The following is a 22713-nucleotide window of genomic DNA, read 5'->3' on the forward strand; positions in this document are numbered from 1 at the left end:
GACTCTATGGTCTCCCTTATAGGGAATATTTAGTACAGGTTTAGGCAAGTCACAGCAGAGGATCACAAGAGCCCAATAGCTATACCTTTATGAACACATAAGATGATGCTATGTTAGATGTTAGATGTTATGGAAACAATTGTTATATCACAGTTGTAACTACTTTCAACGTGCCATGTGTAACTGTAGCTTCTATTACTGATGATCTTCTTGTATCTGCTTCCTGTGGTTGTACCTACACTATCTCTGTATCTTATCTGAGTATATTGGAAACCGTGTATACTGGTATTAGAACTAGGAAATTGAAAGGGAATACCAAAATCGAGAGACACAGGGTAAAAAAAGACAAACAACTACAAAAGCAATACTTGCAAAACTGTTTGGTGTAACTGAATTGAACAACTCATGGGGGGAAGAGGGAAGGGGGAGGGGAGAGGGGGAATGAGGGACGAGGTAACAAACAGTACAAGAAATGTATCCAATGCCTAATGTATGAAACTGTAACCTCTCTGTAATTCAGTTTGATAATAAATACTTAAAAAAATAAAAGAAAGTAGCCTCTGAGAAACCAAGTTGAAGGTTCATGTGTGGCAGAAGAATGATCGTTTTTTGGGTGGGAGATATTGGAGTAAATACAGAAGGATCACCAGGACAAGAGAGAGGTTGGAGACCAATGACAAAGAAAACAAATAGGGGCTGGGACTATGGCTTAGTGGTAGAGTACTTGCTTCATATTCATGAAGCCCTATGTTCGATTCCTCAGCACTACATTTATAGAAAAAGCCAGAAGTGGTGCTATGGCTCAAGTGGCAGAGTACTAGCCTTGAGCAAAAAGAAGCCAGGGACAGTGCTCAGGCCCTGAGTTCAAAGCCCCAGGACTGGCAAGAAAAAAAAAAAAACAAATAGTTTAGAGTGAATAGTCAGTGTTTATTTTAGATCTCTAAAGTATTGTAATATGAAATCGGGGTTTAGGAAGCACTGTATTACGTTTTGATAATGGTTTGTTGGATGCTTTCTAAACACTGTTGTTGGTACTGGGGTGTTTCACTCAGGACCTTATGCTTACTAGGCAGATACCCTATCACTTAAGCCACACTACCATCAACCCCTTTTGAATAAAATATTTTCTTTTCCATAGTCAAGCTGAACTACAATCCTCCTACTGTACTTCCTATGTAATCAGAATGACAGGATCATGCCACCATACCTGAGTTTTTATTGGTTGAGAAGGAACCTCACAAACATTTTTCTAAGGCTCATGGCAAACAATATTCTCTCAACCTTAGCCTCCCACGTAGCTAGGATTACAAGTGAGAGCTAGGATTACAAGTGAGAGCCATCATGCCCAACTTCAAAATGGTTTTTTGATTTTCCTTATTTTTCTATAGCAACAGTGAATGTTTTATCACCTGCAGAAGATTTTTGTGAAGAAATAGAAGATATGACCAATTCCTGTTCTCAGGTGGCTTACAGTGTCACAGGAGAAATAGCACCAATATGGACTACAGATTGGGTGTCCTTGGTCTAGAATGTTTTCAGTTTTTTTGGACTTGGGCATATTTACATTAAGATATCTTGGAGATGAGATCCAGTCTAAACATGGAATTCAGTTATGTTTCATATATATACCTTACACATAGCTTGGATGTGATTTTTCAAAGTGTTTTCAATATACCTGTGTTTCAAGAGTGACCTACACATGCAGTCGGGTGTATGGGATGCTACTCGTGGGTGTTATGTCAGTGTTCAGTATTTTGGAATTTGGATTTGGGGAAGAGGAACGTTCAAATTGTACACAGAAGTGCTAGATTAGTGGCATGAGATTTACTCCTGTGGGATCACAGGACTAGGTGGTCTGGGACAGTGTCCAGGGGAGGGTCTGGGTCTTCAAGGAACCTTGATGGGCAAAGAGGAGGAGGAGGTTGAGGAGGAGGAGGAAAAAGAAGAATAAGATCACTTCCGCAGCACGCCCGCCATGGCAGTTGCTGTTCACACATCATCGCCAACATTCGTGGCCATGCATGATGCTCCCAGGGCACTTGTGTTCTGCTGAGCCAGAGGCTGGGGCTCAGGGAGTTCATATGCAAGGAGTGGCAGAGTCAGGATTCAAGCCCAGGAGGAATTGATTCCAAGTCTGTTCCCTTACTACCAGAGCTCCCTATAGCTCCTATTGTTTAGCACCATGGCCTCAGAGACACACTATTTTTGTAGGTTTGCCCAAGGTGGAGCAAATCCTTCTCTGCTGGGGCTTTCTGCTCAGGGGAAGTTCATATATTCATCCATCATTAATACTAGTGGTTCTCAATGGAGGAGGGTGTCCTGGGACCAGCAACAACACTAGCAGAATGGGAATTCATAAGGCCCTTCCCAAGATTAATAAATGAGATATTCTGGGAGTTAAGCTTAGCGAATTGTTTCAAAGCTTTCCTGATGGATTCTGGTGCTGTTTTAGGTTTGAGAACCAAGATTTTCCCCTTTACTTTATAGATATGAAGAGCTCAGCTTGCTGTGTGGTTGGCTTGTCCCTGGAACACTGAAATCTACAAATTGGAAGAAAGAACTTGAGTTCTAGCCCTGAGCAATCATTCCCTTCCTCCTAGCAGCTTTGTGCTCTGGTCAAAGAATTAGGATGTTGAGAGCAGGCTCTGAGAGCGGAAATGAGTCCAGTTCTAGGGTGGTGTATAGATCTCAATAAAAGGAAACCTTCCAGGCTTGGGAAATAATGTCACTGTGTTTCTCTTGTAGCACATTTTAAAACCAGGCAAATCCTAAATAAAGCAAAACAATTTCTGTCCCAAGCAATTTCCTAGGGGCCTCAAGATGTAAACCTGTTTGCTCAAACAGAACTTCTGACGATCAGCACCTTTCTTGTTTGGTTATTGACAGGAAGAAGTGATTGGAGATTTGAAGCCAGGCACTGAATATCGAGTGAGCATAGCAGCTTACAGCCAGACTGGCAAAGGGCGGCTTAGCTCTCCTCGGCATGTTTCCACTTTGTCCCAAGGTAAAATAGGTTCCAATTCATTAATAGTAAGAAAGTGGTCGCTGTTAGCAAACAGCAACTTGGAGGTACTAGGTACTAAGTATTGTGCTAGACCCTGGCAAGGCAGGAATGACCAAGCAAGCAGAGCCTCTGCCCTCCCAGAACTTAGTGGGGTGAGTGATGATATTAACTGATTAGAATGTAGTCAATCACTATTTGTGAGAAGTGCCACCCACAGGGGGAGATCTGATAGGTGATTAGGAAAGGAAATGTGAGAAGAAGAATTAGCCACAGGCAAAGGAATCCAACCTAGGCTCAGCAAGGTGACACCAGAGTGGTCTCTGAGATACAAAGGCAGTGGACTGCAAGGTGTTCTTTGTATAGGGAGAAGGAAATAGTAGCAAGTGACCCCGATGGATCCCGAAAACAAATTACAGAAAATCCTTAGGAAGGTAGGAAATTATTCCAGGACAGAGAGGTAGTCAAAAAACAAAACCCTGGAAGATGTGAAAAGTCTGAACCTAAAGATAGTAACATTGGCTACTGGAGGATTCTGATCATAACAGAAACAGCACACTAGAGCTAGAAAGCAAGTGGCAGTGATGGACGCGTTTCATTTTGCTTGGTGGTAAGTATCAGTTCCAACATGCAAGCAGAGAAGAAGGATTGACTGGCAGAGGGGGAAATATGGTAGAATGTTCTGAAATGTACAAAGCAACTGCCCCAGGGCTAAATGAAGCCAAAGGGCTTGGCCTTCTAGCCGGAAGTGTCCACAGAGAAGGGAAGACAAGCTGTCATATGTGGAAATGCAGCTGTGACTTTTTTCACTGCTTGTTTGGCTTAGGTTTTGAAGCTGTTTTGAACAGAGATGTTTTGGTTGGCTATGGGAAATACTCTTTTTTTTCTTTTGCCAGTCCTGGGGCTTGGACTCAGGGCCTAGGCACTGTCTTTGAGCTTCTTTTGCTCAAGGCTAGCATTCTACCTCTTGAGCCACAGCACCACTTTTTCTGTTTATGTACTGCTAAGGAATTGAACCCAGGGCTTCATGCATGCTAGGCAAGCACTCTACCCCTAAGTCATATTCCCAGACCTGGGAAATACTCTTTAAAAATGTATTCAGGGCTGGGAATATGGCCTAGTGGCAAGAGTGCTTGCCTCATATACATGAAGCCCTGGGTTCGAGTCCTCAGCACCACATTTATAGAAAAAGCCAGAAGTGGCGCTGTGGCTCAAGTGGTAGAGTGCTAGCCTTGAGCAAAAAGAAGCCAGGGACAATGTCAGGCCTTGAGTCCCAAGCCCCAGCACTGGCCAATATATTTTCAACCTTTCCAGCATGACCACCTGCCATGGCTAGCTGTTTTCTTGTCTTACTTAGATTCCTGCCTGCCCCCGGCAGCACCCCAGCAGCCTCATGTCCTTGTGGTCTCTGATTCTGAGGTGGCTCTGTCTTGGAAACCCGGAGAGAGTGAAGGCAGCTCCTCTATTCAGTATTATTCTGTGGAATTCATAAGGTAAGTTTGTGTGTGGAGACTACAGACATGCTTAGCTATGCAGAGAGTGCATGAGATGAGCAGAACACTCATCTCTAGGTCTTGACCTCATGCATGTGAAAGAAGGCACAGAGGCTTGAGGTCTTTTTTATACTCAGGTCAGCACCTATCCCCATATATGGTAAATCTGTCTCCCTTCTCCAGTCCCTCCCCCGTTTCCCATAGCTAGACATTGTTCTGAGTTCTGAAACCTCCTGTGGCACCATTGCCATCAATCTTGACTGTGTTTCAAGCTTAAAACTTGCTCTTCTGGCTTTAAAACATTATATTTGGAGTAAATATTTGATGACTTTGCTCAGAGGAGGGAATTCTCTTTTAATAAACACACAATACATCATGTCCTCTGCATTCATATTATCTTGGGCCAGTCGTCTTGGTTTGCCTTTTGTCTTACAATCTCTACTTCTTGTTATTCAGCTTGTTAGAAGGATGATTAGAAGTTCATATTGAATTTACAGATGGAAACACATTGATTTTTCAATGCTGCTGGGTAATTTTATTATTTTGTCAAAAAAAAGAAGAAAGGAAAAGAAAAGTATGGTGAACCAAAGAATATCCTATCTAATATTTTCTTTTTCTCTGAACCCTGGTTGAGGCTTAGTTTAAATTGAAGTGGCTATTGCTGAGCGAGGCTGAACTGGTGTACGGAGCTGGTGGGCTCGACATTAACGGTCATGGGGCTCACGTAAAGGTTGCTTTTTTGGATTTACAAAGAGCCTGTTTAGAACCATATTCCCCAAAAGTCTGTGAAGCTGGGACAAAAGATTTAAGATTTGATTATCTCTGCTTCTGTTTCTTCACTTCTCAGCATATTTCTTGGTTGGAAAAAGCTTTCTTCAGAGCTTGTTTCAGTGGCAGAAGCTTCAAAAGAGAAATTTGAGACAGTATTTTACCTCATCTTTTGATTGTAAAGTCCAGTGGAAAATCTAAATTCAGGAGACACTCGATCCGTCATTCATCCATCTTTCTACATCCACCTCTCTGTTTTGCTGATTCATTTCTAAGCAAGTTTCAGCAATAGGTAGCCAGACCCTCAAATCTTGGAGTCTTCTAGCAGAGCTCCCTACTATCATGAGAGTGGATCTTTCTCCCTGGAGGCAGTAAGATCTTGATGTGTATTTTGATTGGGCAGGCATAGATTTCTTTTCATTTTCTGAGCCAAGAATTCACAGTTTAGATAAGCAGTGGTCATATTGTAAGTTGTGAAGCAAATAACTGGTGGGATTCAGGTAGGGAAGTATTTGGAAGATGTATGGAAGTATATATAAAAAAGTATATGGAAGACAGGAAGTGTTCAGGAGAGTGGATTCTCAAAGGAAAATTCTAGCATAGTGTATGGAAAGCAGGCAAACATATTCTAGCTCATTTTGGAAGAAAAGAAGAGGAAGAGAGGGAAGGAGAGAAGAAAGGAGGAAGGGGATAAAGATGGAAAGAAAGGAAAGATACTGAGAAGTCTCAAATCAATACTCTTCCATGAGCATAATCCCAAAATCTGTCTTTAAACAGATTTGGTTGGCAAAACCAGGAATATTCCTAGAATAGAAAAGATTCAAATACTGTTTCAAATATGAGTTAAATGTGCAACACTGAAGGTTCTACGACTTCAGCTGTCTCATCTGTAAGGCTTGGAGTAAAACTTAACATTTGTAATTTTCACTTACAGGTAAATTAGACAACATGAACAGAACAAAATATACTGTTTTAATTTTTTGTGTGTGTCAGTCTAGGGCTTGAACTCAAGGCCTGAGTGCTGTCCCTGAGCTTCTTTTGTTCAAGACCACCACTCTACCATAAGAGCCATAGCTCCATGTCTATCTTTTTGGTTAACTGGAGATAAGAGTCTCACAGTCTTTTTTGTCCAGTCTGGCTTTGAACCAAAACCCTCATACCTTAGTTGCCTGAGTATCTAGGATTACAGGTATGAGCCACTGGAGCCTGGCCAATACTTTAACTTTTTGAAAAATGCAATTAAAAAATATAGCCTAGTAGATTATCTGAACTCCCAGCTAAAATTAACTTATTATTAATTGTATACTCAAACATGTATTTTTAAAACTTTCTCTTTATCTGGTACACTGAAATAAAGGTAGAAATGGACATTTCTTAACCTTACATGTACAACTGAGAGTAAAGATGAGAGTCGCAAGATTGAGAGCCAGAAGTGGAGGCAATGTGGTTTCCTCTGCTCACCTGCCGATGGCCCTGGACAAAGCACTTACAGGTTGTAGGAGCCATATTTGAGCTCTCTCAAAACCATCCACATCTCAGGTGCTGCTGAGACCTGGGATAGGAGTGGCATAGGCCCCACAGGCATAGAACACAAGCTCTCTATCTGTGACACATGGGCAATAACTTCTTCCAGCCTTATAGTGTGTGATTAGGGTAATTACCCAGAAGAAAGAGCTTTGTAACATTTGCAAAAACCTGCAACAGCATAAGGTAAAGCAGAGCTTTAGGTATTTGTACTGTAATTCTCTCCAACAAAAAATGCATTTGAGCGTCCAGAGCTAGTCCTGATATCTGAGAGACTCAAGGCCCCAATTCTTACACATAATTTCAAATTTTACATCACTGACAGTAATTACTTATTCTTTGTAGTTGGTTTACTTTGACAAAATATCTTCATGGTGTCCTGGAAAGTTAGCTTCAAATCCAGAGTTCTTGGACAGCTAGGTGCTCCAATGGAACATAGTATGGGAAGGGGAAAGCCCATCCCTGGGTACCGATCTGTAGTAGGAATTCTCAGGCTCAGAATCTCCCTTCCAAGATACAAAGCTTGGCTCAGCCTGCATAAGAGCTCCCTATTTCTTTCTTTGTTTAGAATTCAAGGATTCCCATTTTGCTAGGTAGGGCTCTACCTCTTGAACTACACCTCCACTTGAATAACCACTTGCTCTGGTTATTTTATTTATTTTTATTTCTTCTTTATTGTAAAGGTGATGTATAGAGGGGTTACAGTTGTATAGGTCAGGTAAGGGGTACATTTCTTTTGAACAGCATCACCTTTTCCCTTGTTTTCTCCCAGTATTTTCCCCTCCTGATCCCCCTCCCCCACAAATTATATAGTTCATTTTCAACATAGTATACTCTGGTTATTTTTAAATAGAGTCCTTTTTGTCTAGACTACACCCTCCTATAGTTCTACTTCCCACTACAGCTCCAGGGATTATTGACAGGTCCATGTCACCAGATAGTGCTGTATGTGTGTGTGTGTGTGTGTGCGTGCACGCGTGTGTGCAATGAGATTTTGCTTTTTGTAAAACCAGAGCTCCTACATAGTCCTCCTAATCTCTACTTCCTGAGTAGGTAAGATTACAGACATGAGCCATTGTGCCCTCGTGCCTGGATTGGACACCCTCTTGTTAGGTTGTAGCTGCTGTGATTTGAAGAAGAGCCTTCAGAGCTTGCTAGCATGTAATGCTGGGCTGTAAAACAATCTGCTTGTCAACATCTCAGAATGTGGAGAAAGCTTTCCTGGTCAGAAACTACAGTTAGTGGGATCTGTAGTCTGAATGTTTGTACCTCTTCTACATTTATATGTTGGATTTCAGAATCTGAATGGGAAGTTTGTGTTTAAGTTCTGTCACTTCATCTTGGTAGGTATGTATAAGTCAGTTGTTCCTCTTTCCTGCCATGCAATGAGACTAATACTATTATAGTGATCATTTGGAAATGATATAAGAAATGTTCTTAAAGAAATTCCTTCCTGACTAATAGAAAACAAGCCTGAAAAATATACTAGACTATGGCAGAGGGTTTCTGACTATCTATTAGCCTGTTAGTTTGACATTGCAGCCAGATGTTATGATGATCTTATGAATCATGGACTTGAGAACTGAGCAAGCTTTGTTCTTTATGCCACATCTGCCTCCTCAAGACACAGGTACCTGCTCAGCCTTTGTGTCAGGGAAGGGTCTGATCTCGGGCTAAGAAGGATGAAAATGTAGATGAGAGCAGTATTGTAGTCTCCCCTAAAGTTGGCCTGAGGAGATTCACTGGCTGCGTTACTTGTGGTAGATTTTTCCTATTTTTGAGCGGCATAGGAAAGATTTGAAGAGGCAAATTCTAAGCGAGCCTGAAGGCTGCAACATATTTTGCAATGTTCTAAAAACTTTCTCTGGCTTTTTTATTCAAGCAGAAAGGCCATGCATTTGAGGAAGAGAGTACTTCTTTTTTTCCAGTGATACTGAAAATTCCTTACAGGCAGCAATAGCAATGCTTAAGTGTTTATTAAATAAAAACCAAGAATAAATATAGCCACCCATGTTTTGAAACATTTGTTCTATAAATACCTGAGAAATCTTCCTTCTTCTGCCTAAAAATTTCCCCAGGGTAAGTGTCTTTCTTACAAACAAAAGTACGTATACAATGGTGACAATGAAAACCAAAGGCCTGGGAAAATGTTCCCCATTTTGATGCTACAATCAGGTGCCATGTCTCACACGTGTTATCTATCAGGCTGTTTAGAGGTGAGAGCTGGTTTCCATTGAACTTTCCTACAGTTTTTTTTTTTCTATAGATGTCACATGACTGCTTAAGATCACTCTAGAGCTTTGCATTATCCACTGCCGGAAAAAGTCAGATCAAAACTTTCAATGGATGTTTTCAGTCAAAAATTTACCACTAGCTTATTTTGGATACATATGAAGTTTTAAAATATTTCTGTGTTTTAGGAACAAGATAGGAGTTCACAATACCTCTTGGGATGGTTGCGAAAGTGTCCAACATGTGAAAAGCTGTGGATATGAGTGCACAGTTTCTTAGTTATTTTAATAAATGAAAAAGAATAGTGCTTAGCGTTGTCTCCCTTTCACAGCTTTCTGCCTAGCTTTTACAGTTTTCTGGACCCTTGCAAATGTCTTCATAATAAGACTTGCAGAGTTACTCTTCATGCTACACTACTTCAAGCCCAATTACAATGCCTACATGTTGGTTTTACTTGAGAATGTCACAAGTCACAGTCGTACCCTTAGGGTAAGTTTCAAAAATGATTGTTCACCAGTTGATATTTTTGTGAAGATCTATCTATCTATCTATCTATCTATCCCATCATAAGTCTTCCTTAAACAAGTTCCGTATGCATTCAATTACCTCACTGGAAATGAGCTTGAAAAAGGCCATTATTGAAATCACGAGTCTGAGCTTCACAGTAGGAGCTGGGCAGATTTCTGGACTTTCCTTGAGTAGTTCTGAAGACCCAAGGTGCAGGGTCGAAAGCTCTGAGATTTGAAGGAGTTTCTCATTCAGAATTGATACTTATAGCCTGGTTGATGTCATCATCTCTTAGGTTTAAGTTTTTCAAATGTAGATCATGAAAGGTATCTCTAAACTGAATATGAATCCTGGCAAAGTTGCTTAAAATCTTATCATCATTTCCTTAAATGAAAAAGAGGAGCTAATGGCTCTCACCTGTAACCCTAGAACTCAAGAGGCTAAGGCAGGAGGATTGAAAGTTCAAGGCCAAACTGGGCCATATTGATACTGACTCAAAAATAAAAATAGGGATGGGAATATGGCTTAGTGGCAAGAGTGCTTGCCTTGTATACATGAAGCTCTGGGTTCCATTCCCCCGCACCACATATATAGAAAACGGCCAGAAGTGGCGCTGTGGCTCAAGTGGCAGAATGGTAGCCTTGAGCAAAAAGAAGCCAGGGACAGTGCTCAGGCCCTGAGTCCAAGGCCCAGGACTGGCAAATAAATAAATAAAAATACATAAATAAGCTGGGGATATAGCCTAGTGGCAAGAGTGCTTGCCTCATATACATGAAGCCCTGGGTTCAATTCCCCAGCACCACATATACAGAAAATGGCCAGAAGTGGCGCTGTGGCTCAAGTGGCAGAGTGCTAGCCTTGAGCAAAAAGAAGCCAGGGACAGTGCTCAGACCCTGAGTCCAAGCCCCAGGACTGGCCAAAAAATAAATAAACAAACAAACAAATAAATAAAATGTAATCAGTTGGGTTAGGATAGGATATAAAGAATGTAAAAGAATAATAGAATGAAATGGAATGGAATAAACAGAATAAATGAATAAACTGAACTGCATGATGCTGTCTATCATGACAGGGTAAAGCTGTAGAAACTAGTATTCTGGAGTAGACCCTTTGTTCAAGCCATTATGGGGCTTGAATTTAGGGCCTAGGTGCTATCCCTGAGCCTTTTTGCTCAAGGCTAGTGCTCGACTGCTTGTAGCTCCACATCTAGGAATTTTTTGGTAGTTAATTAGAGATAAGGGTTTCAGGGACTTTTCTTTTCTACCTAGGGTGGTTTTGCACCACAGACCCTCAGATCTCAGCCTGCTGAGTAGTTAGGATTGTAAGTGTGAGCTACCAGTGCCTATCTCGATTGGATTCCTTTTCGCAAACTTTGTTCCCATCACTTTTAATCTGTACAGTTGAAGTTTCTCATTTAACTTTTCTGTATTTGAGGCAACAGAAGGGATTGACATTTATTCGCTTCCTTTAAAATGCTTGTGAAAGTAAGCGATTGACATATGAAATGCTTTGAACAGCACCCCAAGGGCACAGTAAGGCCCAGCCTGTGCACAGACTTCCTCTTGTGGCTTTCCTGCTGGGCCTTCTTCTCTGCTTGTATTCTAGGCATCTTTTTCATGCCAGTGGGTCTTTATGCTTGCTATTCTCTACTGCCTCTATCGCTGGTAGGTGTATTCTACCAGCCATCTTGTCTACCTCTTTCCTGAGCTAACTCTGGTTCATCTTATAAAATTCATTCTTTCCTCCAGAAGCCCCTGCCTGTCTACCCTCCTGCACCCCAGCTTTAGCTTAGGTGTCCCTGAGACATCTACATGCAGTCCTCAGTGCCCTGGTGCTCATTCCTTATCCGCCACCTGTCTTCCTCTTGGAAGGTGAGGGAAGCTTCCGATCTGCTCCCCTCTGGTGCTCACACTGAGCAAACATGGTGCAAGTTAAATAGATGGGATACCAGTCATGGGATCAAACCATTAGCTTGACTCTTGAGCAAGCTGCTCCATCCTCTGAGCCTGGTTTTCCTTTACTGGAGAATGCAGCATCAGACACGATGATGTCTGCACAGCACTTAGAAGACTGGTTTATGGGGACTTTTTATGTTGATTCTTCTACCCATAACCACATGGAGATATGCTGCCACAATACAGGCAGTTGTTTTAAAGTGGATCACTTATAGTATGAGCCACAAGCAGTTAAATAAGATTTGTGTTACTATACAGATAAACAGCATCTGTCCTCAACACTGCAGAACCAGAACCACTCTAGACCCAACATAGGCCTGTTCATGCATGTGCTACCCAGCCCCCTAAAATAACACGCTGTCATTGTTTACTTATTATAAAGGGGTTATTGGTATGTGGTAAGCCTTCAAATACCATACATATATATGCACACACATATATATGCATGTGGTTGTAGGTGTATACAATATATACAAACATGTATATACATATATACTACATATATGCACCATATATACCTGCATGCATATATATATATATATATCTTCCTTGAAAATACTCACTGTAACTATTCTTACAGGAAACAAAATTGTGTTTCCAAGTTCTTCAAAAATGTTACAATTTTCTTCATAGCACTTTACTAGAGTATAGACAAATAACTACAATATCTACTGGTAATATAGTCCTATACTGGCTCTCTAGCTGTCAAACATTAAGATTGAAAATATTTAAAGAAGTTTTTCTTTTTCTTTTTGTGATGCAGGGGTCTAATCCAGCCTTTGTGCATGCCAGGCCAGTACTCTGACACTAAGCTGCAGCCTCAGCCTTAGAGAATTCTTCTTAAGCAATTAGTTAATGTAGAGAGCATTGAAGGAGATGGCAAATGAAGCAATTTCCCCCTTTCTTTCCAAGAAGGTATTTAGGGAATTGTGCTGTTTTAGGTGGAAAGCTTCCTTTCTGCCAAAATGGACTAGAAATAAACAACAATGGGTGTGCTTGGATTTCAGTGGAGATTCAATGTTAACAAGTGGTGCTTTGTGTAAACAAGAATTCCTTTGTCTTACCTTTAGTTTCCAAATTGAAACTCTCAGAAGCACCTTCCAGATGGGTGCCTGGTTCTAGAAATTCTGATAGCTGCCAAACCCTTCCACTCCAGCTCAGATGGAAGGGCTGTTCTGAATGTTTATGGGAGGTCTGACCTACACTTCTGCAAATTGATTTCCTTGTAACTTCAGTCCCTCCAACCGGAGCATTCCTCATATCATTCCTCGCCAGATGGATGGAACTTGACATAAATTGAATTCTTGTGTAGCAGTTTGGGGAGCCATTTGTAAACTGTAAATGAAAAGTATGATCTCCCAATGCCCTACCTGGGACAAATTGCCATCTGAGTTTATTATTACCTGTTCCATCCATCTGTTTGTCATTTGGTTGGGTTCATCCAACACGTAAAGAAAGAAAGAGGCTAAAGGCAAATAAAATATTTTTTTTCCCCTAGTGTGACTTCTTAGTGGTTTTGGACTTCTCTCTTTCCATTCACTTTGGTAAAGAGCAAATCCTGCCTAAAACCACTCTGAAAATTTGAAGAGACACTTAGATGCGTCTTTGAGTATAAGATTTTTTTTTTCTCTCTACTATCCTGTTCACTCTGGATAATCTATGCCATGACTTTTTTTCACAGCCAGGCATTTAATCTGCAGACTGCAGCTCCCCAAGGGTGCTCTGAGGTAGAATTCAAGGGGTCCCTGCTCTTGGTTAGAAAATAATTACATTCTTAGTTTCAGCAATTACAACGTAGCATTTTCTTCATAAATCAATTCAAACAGCAAACCATGGTGGTGTTAGCAATAGCATGATTTTTGTCGCTGTTAGAATGATGAGTCTTTTCTTATCTCATTGTAATTGCTGCCCATACTTCGGAAATAGTTATGGTTATTGCTACTTTGAAATCATCACGGTGAGTTAAATTCATAGATCACTTTTCTTACTTAATGTGTTAATAAAGAAGTGCATGTGTGACTATATCATAATATTTATTATTTTTATTATTGTTTCCAACATAGCTTCCTTTGTGATCCTGTTTTTTATTTTATGCATATTCACACAGCCTGAGAAAGGGATAGAAGGCATCAGACTTCACAGTGATATAAGCAAGGTAAACTGGCCAATATACGTTAAAAGTTGACAACGTTTTCCTCAAAGGATCAGATAGTAAATATGTTGTGCTCTGTCTGTGGTATGAGATCTATCTCAGCGATTCTACTCTGCTATTAGAATGATCAAGGAGCAGTGGACAGAACCTAAGCAGTTAACTAGACTTGTGGCCCAGTAAAATTCCATGTACACTGTCAGCTGATTAACGTTTTCTAGCCCCAGGTTTGGGGCCATAATTCGTCTCAGCCACCCTTGACTGGGTGCCTACTCTGAGCATATAGTCACACAAACATGTTGTACTGAATGTTTTATATCCTTTGTCTTCTATTATTTTGCACATGTTGTACTAAATGTTTTATATCCTGTGTCTTCTATTATTTTGTACATGCAAGTCATGTGCAAAAGAATTAGGGATGCAAAAACAACAGACCCCACACTTGCAGAATTATCCAGAGAATGCAGATAATCACTGTCCACAGTGCTAGTGCTGCAGGCAAGGGTAAGGCAGAGGTGAAAGGACCACATATTTGACATCTGAATTCCTTCCTTCCTTCCTTCCTTCCTTATTTCCTTCCTTCCTTCCTTCCTTCCTTCCTTCCTTATTTCCTTCCTTCCTTCCTTCCTTCCTTCCTTCCTTCCTTCCTTCCTTCCTTCCTTCCTACAACTGCTCTATCATTTGAGACCTATCTGTATCCTCTTTTGCTTTATCTTTCAAATATGGTTTCATATTTATGCCTGAGGTTGCCTAGACCACTATGTTCCTGTTTTCCCAAGCTGACTTTGAACCATGATCCTTCATATCTGTGCCTCACAAGTAGCTAGGATTATAAGCATGACTCCTTAAGCCATGCCTAATTAAAAAAATTGTTACAGAAAAGTGGCACGTACCTATGAGTAACCTAGTTTTGAAGGTGTCTGGGAAGGCTTATTACAGTTGCTGAGAAAGGTATGTCAGAGATAACTAGACCAAAAAGAAGAGAGGAAGTAACAGGGAACATTCCAGCCCTTGGCAGCACTTAAGCAATGGTCTGGAGGCATGAAGAAAATGGTCTTGAAATTGTTGGGAAAGCCTGGAGCTATACATAGTGAGAGTTAGGTAAGCAAGAGTCAGACCCAGAGAGCCATTATGAAAGAGCTTGTTTTATGCTGAAGGGAGTGAGGAACCACGTAGGAAGGCCATAGAGGTATCTGCATTTTTGCAAGATCATGGAGATATTTCAAGAAACATGGAGATGAAACAAGGATGTAATGCTTCCTGAGCCCACAACCTGACCAGCGAAGACTTGGGAAATGGCACTGAAAGGTGATAAACTTGTTGTATAGAGTAGGATTTGTAATGCTCCTTCAAGGGAGGGGACCATAATGTAATGGGGTCTGAGGGGAAGGGAATCCCCCATCCGTCCGAGTCCACCACTCAGAGACAGTCTCAAGTAAAAAGATGGATTTACTGGGGTAGTAAAAAGTATACTGACCTGCCAGGGCTGCAGCCCAGACTCAGGAGCGGGGACCCCATGCCCCGGGCCACGCTCAGGGTTGGGTTTTAAAAGCAAATACCACATGGTCAAGCCTGCCACACACAGGTGGCCACTGAAGTTACAAGACTTACAGAGCACGCCAGGTCACACGCAGGTAGCCAGTGGATTTACAGTCTGCCTCATAGCAGCTGTTTGAACCAACCTATCATTTTAGTTAGACTTGGGGCACAGGTTTGGTGGGGCTCACATGATGCAGGCGGATACACCTACTCATGGGAGGGCACAGGTTTAACCTTGAATGTTCCACTACTCAGGTGGTCAAGCAGTTTACACAGTCTTATCCTGGCTTCTGCTGTCTTTAACTAATCTGAGTTGGAGTCATTCTGACACTCCCCAACAGCCAGTGATTGCTCTGGCCAGATCTGACCTCCATATTACAGGACCAGGTTCAAGGCATGGCCTTGTTGTACAAATTCTGTTTCTTTAGTGATTCTTAAAAGAGCTACCATAAGGGAAAATTCTTAGGAATGAAGCCATCAAGTTAGCAATGGTCTTTTGGGAAGTATTACATTGTAGAATCATAGGTTTGATGTTTGGGGGGGGGGGAGAGGCTGCACATGTCTAGCTATGCTATAATTGGGCATTTGGTCCCCTTTTCTGGGGCTCAAAGGGTCACCTCCACTGTCAAGGCTCAAAATACATGATCTGCTATGTCTCTGGGGGACAGTGTTCTGTTCCAACTGTTATGCCCAGATTTCAGGGTCCCCAAAGACCACCAAGGAGCCGAAAGCCGATGTAATCACACGAGAGTCTTTATTGCCAGCTCGAGCCTGGGCTCATGATAGTCACCAGCGAGTCTGAATTGAGAGCCCCGACCTTCCATTCAGCAGGGTTTTTGTAGAGTTTTGGGGAGCATTCCATGTATCACATCATCACACCCAAATCATGTCACAGAGCGGGAAAATCATAAAACAGCATAGCAACTCACTGCAAATCATTTTGTATCGCTTGATGAGGTTCTTGTATCACCTTCCTGTGGTTGTACCTATACTATCTCTGTAATCTTATCTGAGTATATTGGAAACCATGTTTACTGGTATTGGAAGTAGGAAATTCAAAGGGAATACCAAATTTGAGAGACACAGGGTAAAAAAAGAGAAACAACTACAAAAGCAATACTTGCAAAACTGTTTGGTGTAAGTGAACTGAACACCTGGCGGGGGGGGGGAGGGGAGGAACGGAAAGGGTGGGGAGGAAGGGGGGTATGAAGGACAAGTTAACAAACAGTACAAGAAATGTATCCAACGCCTAACGTATGAAACTGTAACCTCTCTGTACATCAGTTTGATAATAAAAGTTGGAAAAAATAAATAAATAAAATAAAATAATTCTTAAGAATGATTGGCCTAATTGATGGCGGGAACGGGCCTGCTGAAGGTGATTGGCTAGTTTATGGGGTTTGAAATGATTGGTTTAGACAAATGATCTGGGTTGGGGTGCAAGGGTGTCACTGGAGTCATCCTTAGCTTGAGGGGGCATCTGGAGCTTCAGGTAGTTCCTGTTATCTCTTGATCTGGGTTGGGTTGCAAGGGTGTCCCCGAGTCATCCTTAGCTCCTTAGCTCTGGTCCAGTGAAGTCTCTCTGGCCACCTTCATTATTTTAGACTGCATTTTCACATTGACATGTTCTACAGTTATTCCAGGAAGCTTCAGGGCCCGGTCAGTCCCGAGCTACAATATGGAGGTACAATGGCTGCTCAGGTTCTCCACAACAAATTCCACTTTCCAAATTATTTTCCTCGCACTCGAGTTTAAGCACTTTGAGCCCAATTTCCTCATTGAAGTCAACATGCTTGAGCTTCATTTCCACCCTGTTAGATTTTTAAAGTAGGGAGTCGGTAAAGAAGAACGCCAAGCAGTATTCAGGCAGGAGAGAACGTTCATTACCGAACTGCTGGCCGGTGGCCTAGGTGATGCATGGCAGGAGAGAAGGGGCGACCCCCACCCAGCCCTGCCTTATCTGGGGGCCGGGGAGGGGGGTGGTGGACAGGTGGATTAGGATGTGACCTCAGGGAAAGGGGAGGTAACTGCTTCCAGGTCTGCTGGTTACCCAGGTAACTGGGTAGAGACTTAATGAGGTGGGGGCATCTGCATGGAGCCCTCTATGGACAGACCTTACACACCCCAGCTTCCACAACAGAGGTTCTTTATTTTATTTTAAATTTTACTGTAAACATGGTGTATACAGGGGATACAGTTACGTAAGTCAGGTAATGAGAACCTTTCCTTTTGAATTATGTCACCCCTCTCTCATTTCTCCCAGGTTTCCCCTCCTCACTTCCCTCCCTGCTAGCTGAATAGTTCATTTCCAGCACAGTGAATTGGTTCACTGTTTGTCATATTGTGTCTGTGCTTCCCCTTCTCCTCCCCAAATCAGATAAACCTATATACAAGACAAAGGCGGGGGGGGGGGGGGCAAGACAGTGACAAAAAAAAAAGAAATGCAAACAGTACAATTTAAAAAAGCCTTATTTCCATTTTTTGAAGTTCATTTTGATAATCATCATTTTATATGATCATATGCACATAGCTATTGAGCCCTTGCAATCCTCTCCTAAGAATGAATATCAAAACAGGGATTCTTAAACTGTGGGGTGACTGACCAGGAAGAAGTAAAATAGTTGAGGGGTCTTGGCCAACAGTTTTTTTCAAAAAGAAAATAGAATACACCTCTTAAAGAAAATAGCTGATAATACCACATATGGTATACGTAAGCATTCTTGTGCAAAACTGTGTATGCATGTGTGTGCCTGTGTGTGTGTGTGTGTGTGTGTGTGTGTGTGATCTTTACCAGATCACAATGTCCAGTGCATGTCTTTCTGTGGATCATTGGAAAAACACTCTTTTGGGTCAATGCAATTTTAAGTCAGAGATGTTGAACAAGCCTGTCCACACTTTCCCTTCAGGAACTTGCTTATTATTTCCCCCTTATGGATCCATAGCACCAACTTCTGCTTTAATATGGCTAAGTGGTGCAGCACTTACCCTTTCCAAGGCAGTTGACTTTAATCTTGATCATTCATTCCTATTGTCACCAAAAGCTTTCCTTAGTCTATGGAACCATTGGGCCTGTAAGGAACTATTGGGCCTTCTAGTCCAATATGGAAAATTCAGAGGCATCTACACCATCCTTATTTGACACAGGCTGTCTTTTACCCACAGAACTGCCCTATATGCTCACTACCTTTTCTACCCAAACCAGCCAGTGTCCACACTTCAAATTCAAATGACAGGAAACCATTTCTCCATTTATGTGCACTGGACCACAGAATCCATATAGAGCTTGTTGTTGTACTTTGAAAGTCCAGATTTATACCCCTCCCACTGTATCATGCCAGGTCCTATCTACACAATCTTTTGTCTTATGTCTATGCCATCAACTTTTAAAATAACCTAACATTAGGACTTTCTAAACATCCTGTTACATTTCTTTTGTGTTGGCTTTCCTCTTGTGTTTCTATGTACTGAAATCATTTGGAATTCTTATGCTGTCATACATCTTATTTGGGGAGGCCATGTCTCACTCAACACTTTGCATTTCCTAAATTCTATTGCTATTTTAAATATAACTGGCTATAACTCTTCTTCTAAGTCAAACTACTGAAATTTTTTTAGGTATATGTGCTGGTTCTGGGACTTGAACTCAAGGCCTGGGTGCTGTCCCTGAGCTCTTTTGCTCAAGGCTAGCATTCTACTACATGAGCTACAGCTCTACCTCCACCTTTTTTGGTGATTCATTGGAACACAAGTCTCATAGACTTTCTTGCCTGGGCTGGCTAGGAACTGTGATCCTCAGATCGCAGCCTCCAGCTACCAGCCCCCATCCTGAGATTGTTTTTAATATGTTCAAACTAAAGGTACAAGAGCAGAGCTGAGCTTTCTTTATTCCCTTGAAGATTTTTGTTGTTATTGTTCTACCCAATTTCTCTTCTTCTTAACTACTTTTATTGTTCTTAAGGAAATTCTGTTGGCTTATTTACCCATTTGAGTCTCTATGAGATTCGAAGATCTTACAGGCTAGCTAATCACTTAGAAACTCATTCAAGATTTTACAATATTTGTTTAGAGGCAGACCCTCTAGAAAGTGCAACTAGACTTTCTCATTTTCTCACAAGACCTCCCATGGGTCTTTGAAAATGTTTGGGATCCAATTCTTTGGGTTCCTTTGGGCAGGGAGGATGTGATCCATCCTGAAACAAACCTTGAAAAATGACAAGAGGGTATGAGTATGTGTGTTTGTATAATTTGGGCATAAATAAGCTTATATCCACATACTTACCCATTCGCTAACTTTCAAAGTCCTTACCAGCTAGTGTTGGGACAGTTGGTGACAGTTAACATTTTAAAACCACTGGAAATCAGAAATCAGACTTTCAAATGATATATTGTACTCATGTACTTCATCTTCTGATAAATTCTATAAGTGTATATCAATTCACCAGTCTATTAATGGAGGGTCCAGAATTTTTCTTTGAATTTGAGTCCACGGAGGGGATGATCCCTTCATAATTCTGCACAAATCACACAGAAAATGTCTCATCTGTGCTTCATGCTTACAGCTTTTTCAAGTGAACTAAAGACATACAGTCACTTGCAAATCTGAGCACAGCATCCTTCTAGAATTTTATGATCATTCTCCTAATCTTTACAATTCTCTTGCTTTTTTAAACCTAGATTGAGGATAATTATACTTTCAGTACTTCAGCTTTGTTAAGTCTTCCAAAAAACCTTTAACATGGCTACCACTCATTGGTTTATGGACCATTCAAATAAATTACAATTACAGAAAAAATAAGAAAATCACAAATATGTTTAGGAATAAATGTAGTTGAGTCTTCATAATTTATTTGCTCAATTAGTGGGGAGAAAAGTGGATCATTTGTTCATTTGGCGGGCTAGTGCATAGCAGTTGATATGGAAAGCCTTGAGTTTGTGTGTATGTAGAGGCCACCATAGAGTTATTTATCTACTGAGAGTTAATGTTAGTATATATTGTATCATGTTGCTATAGGTTAAATGGCTCTTACAGGACCATAATTATCTTTAAGAATATGATTAAAGCTAATTGACCTTGAGTTAGAAGCATGAAATAAGTGCTTATATTCAAAATCTTGCCCATCATTTCTAGAATTCCTCAGACAACTATGCCAAATAATCTCTGATTCCACCTGGCCCTGATAACCAGGCTAAATTCTAACATTGCCAGTGATCAGTACTTCTTTCCACCAAAATGAAACGAACCAGTGACTATGCCTTGGATACTTGCTTTGACCAACTGGATTATGAGGATTCATTGCTGACCATTTCATACATGTCCTTTCCTCAACTCCACCTGCCAACCGCTCCAAAGGCAGGGCGCTCATCTCCTGAGGTGTGGGATGTGGAGGGCAGCCCTGTCCTGCTAGTTGGAAAAGTACTTGAAGGTCCATCCTGCTAGTGGCTGTCCATCTCTATTGAGATGGCAGCCAGGTCTCAGTCAAAGTCATTCTCTCTGTCCCTTTTCATTGTTAGGATACGTTCCTATGGTAATTTGACTGGCCTCTTTGTAGTCAGGATAATATGGGTTTCTCCAGTCAAAAAAAGATAAAGCTATTTCTGAGAATGCTTTAAGACAATACTCTTGCTTAGTTATCTCTCTCAGCCTCACCTTTGCACTTTTGTATTGCAAGAGACTCTGAAAGCATTCAAATGGAAAACGTGTGACAAAATCGGAAGCAAAATATTCAAGATTTTGAACTGGGATTCCATCTGGAGGTGCTCTCCTTTCACACTCTTTAATGAAGTTAAATGTTAATGATTTCCATCTCTTATTTGCTGAGAAGTTTTCTTCCCTCATGTGGAATGAACAACAAATACAAAGTAACCTTTGTGTTTGTTCTAACTTTAGTGTGAGGATTGTTGCAGGTACTTGCTGGGAGCCCTGGGTAAATGCCCATCACATTCTAAGAACAAATTAGGTTATTTCCTCACAGATCTCACTGGAAAGCTTAGCAGAGGACAGAAGAGTTTGATCTAAAGATCCTATCTTTCCTCACTCACTTTACTTTTAGATGGTCCCCTCCTACCCCCTGTGGCTTTCTCTGCAAACTAATTTTGTTCTCATTGGAGTTTGCAAATGTATATTGTCTTCCACTCACTCAGGGTTTTCTCTTTGATGATAACATTAGTTTAAAGAATTCCATCTTCCAGGAAAGACTAACAGGAAAGTGATGTCAGCCCTTCTTCCCCCAGCCAATCAGCCCTGCAAACTCTGGCTTTCCCAAGCATGTGATTTCTTAGATACTATGTGTAACTACTGACTACTGCTCAGCATGGTGAACCTAAAGATGTTTTCATTTACTGGGCTTTCAGTAGTAATTCCTGCTAATGAAAATCAAATCGCCATGTATTAAAGATTGGGTCCATTCAGCATACTCTTATTTCCTTGCTGGATCATTTGTTCATGAAGGACCAAACATCAACATTCTTTGCTTGCTGTTTTCCTCTGAATATTTGTGAGCAGAGATGTTGTATAATACAACTGAAAGCTTGTGGCAAAATCAGAGGCAAAACATTAAAGATTTTGAACTGGAACAAGTGGAAGGAGGAAGAAAAAGCCCTGCCACTCCCTCCTCCCCCCCCCCCCCAATATCAAAGATCTTCTTAATCTAACACATCAATCCAAACATACCTCACCATTTCTTAGCCATATGACCTTGGGCAAGTTTCTTATCCATTCACTGGCTTAGTTTCTTCTTCTGTGTTAATACCATAGCAAAACTACTGTTTAGTACTGGTACCTCCTGCTTTGGGTATTGTGGGAAGAGTAAATGTGTGAAGATATTAGGACAATGCCTAGTACTTTAAAAACACTTGATAAATGGTACTGTGTTTAGCAACGAACACAGACCTCCAGTTAAGCCATTCTCAATGTCTTTGGCTGTGTGCTATGTTCCCAGCTTTCATATTGTAGGTCTTATCGCCCACAGTGCTCTTCTTTCTGTCCTTCACCTTGGAAATTCATATACAGCAATTCTATCCAAGAGAGATACAACACAAACCTATAGAAAAGCTTATATATTGTAGCTATGGCATTAAGAAGGCAACAGGAGCCGAGCACCAGTGGCTCACACTTATAATCCTAGATACTCAGGAGGCTTAGACCTGAGGACCATGGTTTGAAGCCAGCCGAGCAGTAAAGTCTGTGAGACTCTTATCTCTTAACCAACAAAAAGCCAGAAGTGGGGGTGTGGCTCAAGTGGTAGAGCATTATCCTTGAGCTTTAAAAAAAAAAAAGGCAAAGGATAGCACCTAGGACCTGAGCTTAAATTCTAGAACTGTTGTGTGCACACATGCGCGTGGACACGTGTGTGCACACACGTGCGCACACACACACATACACATACATGAAGGAAGGAAGGAAGGGAAAAAAAAGAAGGCAACAGGAAAGAAGTAAAAGTAATTTCAATAAAATATTTAACCAACTACATTCAAAATATGATCCCTTCAGTCCATATCTAGTATGAAGGTAAACTCAATTTTGATTTACAAATGAGATGGTTTACA

General features: G+C 41.2%; 1 protein-coding gene across 2 annotated transcripts in view; it reads left to right on the forward strand.

The window, feature by feature from the left end:
* Egflam (EGF like, fibronectin type III and laminin G domains) overlaps positions 1-22713 on the forward strand; it is a 167757-nt gene that overhangs the window by 71486 nt on the left and 73558 nt on the right. For both annotated transcript variants that reach the window (XM_048368572.1, XM_048368573.1), the window contains exons 4-5: positions 2887-3004; positions 4359-4494. In XM_048368572.1, the coding sequence (XP_048224529.1) occupies positions 2887-3004; positions 4359-4494 (254 nt within the window). The remainder of the gene's footprint in view (positions 1-2886; positions 3005-4358; positions 4495-22713) is intronic.

Source organism: Perognathus longimembris, chromosome 19, assembly GCF_023159225.1.
Source record: "Perognathus longimembris pacificus isolate PPM17 chromosome 19, ASM2315922v1, whole genome shotgun sequence".
Classification (NCBI taxonomy): domain Eukaryota; kingdom Metazoa; phylum Chordata; class Mammalia; order Rodentia; family Heteromyidae; genus Perognathus; species Perognathus longimembris.